We start from the raw sequence: 7,176 nt of genomic DNA, 5'->3' as shown, positions 1-7,176 counted from the left end.
GTCCTCAGAAAAACATAACAATTTATTAACATAGAGATAGAAAAGCCACTAGAAAATAAAACAGGCAAGGCACTTGTTCATACAAGAAAATAATGAGCCACGAATATTTTCAAGAGTAATACACTACACAATTAAAGGTTTACGTGAGAGCAACATTCACATTTAAAGAGGTGTCCGTCAAAATTATATCTTTGGAATTATCTGCTTTTGGATGGTTTGGACAATCAAACTTGAGTCTCACATGTACAGGTCTTGTTATGATGATTCCTTCTAGATCTCTTTTTGATGTCAGCAAGAACTGAACAATTACATCTCTGCTTATCCTTGTCCCCGGGTTCAACAGATCAGCTATCCTAGCTGCTTTCCTCTGTCTACTCTCAGTAGAGGCATCTGAATCCCTTTTCAGTCTCAGATATAGTGCAGCACAAATGATAACCTGGGGGAGGAGAGCCAGAGAAACAAAGACAATCACATAATGACTAAAGTAGCATTTTGGATCTGAAATTCAGTATGAAATGCAAGAGATTTCTAGACTGGACAAATTACACCAATTAATCATTTTGAACAATCTAAGCGAGAAATTTCACATACATCCTGGAGAATCTCCACAATTCAGAATCAAAAGGAAATTGCCGGGAAGAATAATGTACCTCACTTGTTCCAGGACTGGAGTTAACGGAGCAACTGATCTCGACTTTCCCTTCTGGAATTTTTTCACCAAGGCTCATCGTTCCCTCTTCTAAGGTTGCTTCTATTTCTGGTGTTGAAAAGGCAAGGTGGTCAATTTCGTCATACCATTGCTGGGCAACACCAACCTGCATAACCCCATCACTTTAACTCTTTAAACTATTTGGAATAAGGCACTATTTAAGGTACATGCTACTTAATACTCCATTCACTGCAAATAGATCTGTTGGTTTTGACTTTGCATTGCTACTGGAGGAGTTTAAAATGAACTATTCAGCATTTGTTCAGATGAGATAAAATGTTGGACTATTTTCTTTTTTAAGAAGTGATCCCAGATAACCCATTTGCAGTACATGGTATATACCACAACTTTCTTTCGAAAATTACTTTGGAACTAGTCAAAAATGAGAAGTGGAAAATCGGCTAGGGATGAAGTAGAATTTATGGGTGGATAAAATACATGAAGCCTAAAGGTGATCAGAAACCTTTTCCGAAGATGTGGTCGTGCTGTCTGCCTCAGATATTTCAGTTGCTGCCCCTCTAGTTTGCCGCCATATACAACTTTCACCCAATGGTTCAATTAGATCAACATATTCTGGAATATCCACATTCAGTCGTATGTCAACTCTACCTGTTAAAAAAATGAAGCGAGATTATCATGTAGTGCTTCCTCTATCTAGAAAAACTTGGCCTACTTTCTCTTTTTACATTGATCCCTAAAAACCAACTTTTCTAACAGGTGGCAGTGACAACCCAATAACTACTCTCCTTCATTGTAATGCATTATCTATTTTGAGACATCTCAAACTGCTCGAAAATGTTAACAATATCATTGAATGCAGTTGTCATAACTGTGAATTGAATCATCAAATTTTAAACCTTGAAATAACACACCAGTCAGATAAACATTTTAGACTGCCTCATTAGATAAACAACTGAAAAATCACATTCTTTTTCCAGGTAAGAGCTTTTTCACAAATTATTTAAACTACATGTAACCAATAGGCTTTTTATTACCTGGCAACAAGTTGAAAGATTCTAGGTGATCAATAGAATTCGCCGCCAATGCTGCATCACTGTAACACAAGCATCAAACATCACAGTAAATAAATTGAGTTCCCAGAGAAAGCAGAAAAGAACAATGGCTTATGGAGCTTATTTAATCTGTTACACTTACGCAGCACATACTCGTTCCAGAGGAGATGAAGACCAGTAAGGAAACCCAAGGATTCCCAAATTAGAAAACTGGAAGCTTGATATAGAACCCGAGTTTCTATTGTATTTTAATACCGTCTGACCAACTACAGATAAGCACAATGAAAAATTGAATCAGGCAAAGCAGATGTTACAACACATGCAATCATTGAATACAGGATTACCTGGATCACAAATGAGTATCTGATCCAGAAAAGTTTCCACAGAAGACATAAGCTCAACATACGGAATTCTCTTTGATGAGCTATGTGCATCCGCTTGCTGCTGCAACCAATCATTAGGTATTTGATTCAAAAGCATCGACTTCTCCAGGATCAACGGCTCACAGATCTCCAAAATATTTGAAAATCCTTTTAGAGTATGGGCGAGTCAACAACTGACAATGCTAACTGATAGAATAGAAACAACTTAAGAACATTTTTGGCAATAATTTCTCTACCTTTGACAACCTCTCTGATCAAGCCTGAGGCTAAATCCATGATCCACAACATCTCACAGCTGCATACAAAAAAATTGAAGTGAGGCAGTCCCCCAGCTCAGACCATAAAATTTACAACTACGAGTGCAGAAATTGTCAAGATATTTATTTCAAAAATACGGAAAACAATTTCTGCAATAAATGAGTTTAGAAAGAGCAATTTTGGGGCTTTTATGTAATGACTGGTTCCATCATTACTGAAAATATTTGCGGCAAAGACATACGAATTTCACTCATCACATGTGTTAGGATCAATTCTTTAGTATGGTAGTGCATTTGATATGTACTAAGGTCATACAATACTCCTAGCACAAAGTTAAGTTGAAAGTATATTTACCGATCTAGTTTTGGACTAAGTTTAAACTACGGTCAACTCCAAACAAGCTTTACTCCTAGAATATAAGGAGTTATAGGGCCTAATACCCACCAAATTAAGAATCTTTGAATCTTCTTTCCAACGCAACCGACCGTTTGTTAATCCGATTCCTGAGTAAAAAGTTATGACTGTTTTACTGAAGACTGTCTAAGCTGAAAAAGCTGAGGGTGCCATCGCATGTCGGGGCGTTATAGCGGCTCCAACGGCAGTTTACAACTCATTTTTGACGGGTTTCAGCCCCCAAATTCGAAAACTTCATTCCTAAGCCCTAGAGGGGAGATTTTCTCATGGTATAGGTGGAAATTCCTCGTTGAGGTAAGTTTCTTCCGTCATCTTTTTCATTTTTCAATTCTTTAATATCCTATAATCATTAGAACAACCTTTAATGGTGGAATTCTTGAGGATTTGAACTTTAAGTTCATGATATATTGGGAAAAATATATGAGTTGGGTCAATATCACCTAGAATTACTTTTATATTATTAATTACCAATCCCTAGCATGAATTAGTGATTCTAAAACATGTTTGGGGACCTTGAATTCAATAAAGGTGAAACCTTTAGCCTAAAAACTCCATTAATGGAGTTAAGTTGAGCTTGAATGAACTATTTTGATGACTAATTGACCCTTGGGTAATATTGTAGACCGTAAATGTGGGTAGAATTAGTGGGTTTGAATTTCCAACGTATTTGTTTGAAGAGTAGTTTATTAATTACTCTTGTAATTATTATTAGTAGATGATATAGCCTTCAAAAACATGAAGAAGGAAGATCATCCATGGCATAGCTACTTGTTGCAGCGGCTTGGCGCCCGCGTAGGTTATGATTTATGAGTAGTAGACTATGGTTAGTAATCGTATTCATAATGTAGATTTGACGGGAGAAATCATGCTTAGGCTTCTAGGCATGAAGTTTTGATGGAAAAGACTTGACTTTAATGCAATAAGAGTCTAATTGTGTGTTATTATATTAATGTATGAATGCTTGATGAGTGTTTTGTGTTTGTATGACTCTACGGTGGATTGTAATTTGAAAAATTGTGAATATAGCTAATAATGAGTATGTGTGAGCTCCTTATATCTGGTAGGAAGGTGTACTTGGTATTATGTGTGGTTGGAATATGGGATAATCTTGCTTATGATTAGTGACGAAGACTAATTATGGTATAAGAAGGCGGTGACTTAACTTCAGAGCTTAAGGTCAAGTTAGGCTAAGGGTTAGGAAGTAAAAGGTATAAAAGTGTATGACTAAAGCTAAATTGTAAGTTAAATGATTGGTTAATAGAGTAGGTCTTGAACCTAGTAATGACTTGAATGCAGGAGTTGTTGGATAATAGCGGAATCCCCAGTTTTGGTATAAATAAAGGAGAATGGGATTAGTAAATGAACTTATGAATGTTGAACTAGAGTTCACACTCCTTGGGTTGAATGTGCGCTCTTACAATAAATACTTCAATTTAATAAATATAATTTGATAATGCTTGCTTGAATAAGCCGTGAATCGATCTTTAGGCATGTTAAAATTAATGAATATGAGTTGATAAGGCCTGAATTATGAGTTGTTGACTGGCTTTCGAGCATACTTGTGATTTCATGTGTTAAAAGGATAATATTATTTACATGAATGATTAGCTTGAGTTTGACCAAGTGTTTGGAGTGTTTGACTCCTTTTTACAATGCATGTTCAACAAAGTAAATTGTTCAATGATACCCTAAGTGTTAATCACATGTAATGAGGTTATATTAAAAGCTTGTTGATTATACAAGTGTAGTTGTTTATTCTCATGGTGGTTGTGATTGTTGTGATATCTATTGCTTATTATGGGATGTACCGATATTTGGACATCTTCACAAGATTTATGCTTATTAGTGTGGGATGTACTAGTATTTGGACATCTTCACAAGATTTGATGGAATAAGATTGGCAGACACTTGATGTCTGGATTTTGTACATGGACAGAGTCGTCCCCTATAGGTCGTGACTAGAGGGTGGTTATAATACCCTTAGCATGTATGTACGAGGTTCAGGTGAGTTTGACGGTTCCATGAGTGGACCATGTCTATGATTATTGTTATTGTTGTTTTTATATTGGTTCCACGAGTGGATCATGTTAGATTGTGGTTGCTGTTGTGGGTTCCTTGAATGAACCAAATTATGATATGGCTTGATATATTTTGGGATTCTTGTTATTAGAGTTATGGATTGTTGATTTGGATATGGTTAGAGTCATGGTTTATTGACTTGGATATGCTTAGAGTCATGGTTTGTTGACTTGGATATGGTTAAAGTCATGGTTTGTTGACTTGGATATTTGCTAGAGTCAGGGTTGTTGACTTGCTCATGGTTCGACTTGAATAGTTGTCTCTTGACTTGTACTTGACTGAAGTTGTAGAATTACTTAAAGGCTAAAGGGGTTGTTAGGTGTGAGGTACTAATTCAAATAGTCTTGGGATAAAATAATAGTCCCGGGATAAAAATTTTAGTGCTTTGTTGGGTTGCCTAATTCGGTATAACTTATCCTAGTACTAACAAACAGTACCAGGATAAGTTATCCCATACATTTGGTGGTATAATAATCTTAACCTAATTTATCCTTAGGATAAAGCCATAAAAAGACACAATTACCCTCCAAATTCTTTTCATATTTGCCCCTTATCAAACTTTTTTTTACGCGTTCAATGTGCGTGAAATACACGCAGTGATCCAAGTGTCAAATATATGTCAGTTAAAAATAGTCTAGGGGGTCATGGGACCTCCCGCAAAGTTTAGGATGCGTAACTGCAAATTTCATCAAAGTATAGGTATTTTTCGCACCTTTTTCCCAATTTATTTTAACAAAAAATGGGATAATCAATATTTTATAGAATTTAGGACAAAATAAGTAATTTAACATGAAATATTAAAACTTCATACACGTTTAAGAAATATCAACATAAATTTCTTAACATGTATTTTTAGAAAAAAGAAACTAATAAAACTAAAAAAAATAGTAACTTTTTAATTTCTTTTGTATGGTTTAATATGAAGGAAAATAATTAAGCTAAATAAGGTGAAAGGTATATTTGTAACCAAACTATCTATTCTTAAAAGGAAAAAGTCATCGTTTCCACCCTAACATATATTTGAAAAGTCGAAGACACACCTAAACTATTGGAGTGAAAAGTGAATTTTTCTACACCTTGTAAAGCATTATACAACTTACATGTGGTGCGGTGTTTCAAACGCGTCTGCCACGTCAGCATAATATGAAAAAGAAAAAAAATTATTATTTTCATAAATTTCTTTTTTCTTTTTAATTTAAGCTTTTTTTTTTCTTTTTCTTCAATGTCCAAAACCTCAATTGTTATGGTGTATCATAGTTGTACCATCAATTAATCACCACCATAAACTTTATCCCACCAACAAAATTACCATAACAATCAATTTCTTCTAACCATATTCTTCATCCATAACCTATCGTCTTTTCTTAAAAAAAAAATAAACTTCTCTTCTTCTTTGTTGAGATGGTTCGAACACGTGATGAGGAGGGGCATGAATGCCCCGGTTCGTACGTGTGAGAGGCTAACTTTGGATGGTTAGGCGGGGTAGGGGTAGGCCGAAGAAGTACTGGGGGAGGTGATTAGGCGGGACATGGAGCAGTTACAGCTCACTGAGGACATAACCCTAGATAGGAAGATTTGGAGGATGCGAATTAGGGCAGAAGACTAGGGTCAGTTTGAGTAGCTAGTGTAGGGCATTACTTGGTGGGGGTATTATTTTTGTTATGATACCTTGTTTCATGCTTTATTACGAATATGTTTACTTTTCTCTGTTTACTATTACTTATGGGTGTCGTATTTATGTGATGCCATCTTGTTCCAGGCTTTACTATGAATTTGTTCATTATTCCGTGTCTCGAGCCGGGGTTCTATCGGAAACAGTCTTTCTACTTCTTTAGAGGTAGAGGTATGGACTGCGTACATCCTACCCTCCCCAGACCTCACTACGTGGGAATACACTGGGTTTGTTGTTGTTGTTGTTGTCTTCTTCTTTGTTGATTTTTCAGTGAGAAAAAGGCAAGAAATCTTTTCTTTTAGAATAAAGGAAGAGATATGTGGAACAATCTACCAAAAATATTAAAAATTTAAAATTTGTTAGTTAGAACATTAATTGTGGTGGATTAGATGATTAATCAATGGTATTGTGAGGAAAATTGATGGTGATAGGTGAAATTGGCGTCGATTCGATGGGGAGGATGGGGTGTGAAGAAATTGTGTTATTTGGGGGTGAGGTCGGAGTTTGGGGGTGGGGGTGATGAAGAAGATGTGTTGGTTGGGGTAGGGTTGGAGTCTGAGAGTGAGGGGTGATGAAGAAGAAGATGGTTTGGGGATGCGGGAGGGGAGATGCGATGCTGAGGGCTGGAGAGGGGAATATTTTAATATA

At 36.1% G+C, this 7,176-nt stretch overlaps 1 protein-coding gene across 1 annotated transcript in view; it reads right to left on the bottom strand.

Annotated features, from left to right (window-relative positions):
- Window positions 1–4: 4 nt before the first annotated feature.
- Window positions 5–7,176, bottom strand: part of LOC107842553 — a gene marked incomplete at its 5' end in the record, with an annotated part of 30,721 nt that continues 23,549 nt past the window's right edge. Inside the window, 7 exon segments of the mRNA XM_016686462.2 lie at window positions 5–436; window positions 651–815; window positions 1,173–1,318; window positions 1,705–1,763; window positions 1,865–1,988; window positions 2,067–2,252; window positions 2,342–2,400. Of these exon segments, the coding sequence (XP_016541948.2) occupies window positions 140–436; window positions 651–815; window positions 1,173–1,318; window positions 1,705–1,763; window positions 1,865–1,988; window positions 2,067–2,252; window positions 2,342–2,400 (1,036 nt within the window).

The sequence above is a fragment of the Capsicum annuum genome, chromosome 9, assembly GCF_002878395.1.
Source record: "Capsicum annuum cultivar UCD-10X-F1 chromosome 9, UCD10Xv1.1, whole genome shotgun sequence".
Lineage (NCBI taxonomy): Eukaryota > Viridiplantae > Streptophyta > Magnoliopsida > Solanales > Solanaceae > Capsicum > Capsicum annuum.
The sequence above is the reverse complement of the archived record's forward strand: the minus strand, read 5'-3'. Positions and strand labels throughout refer to the sequence as shown.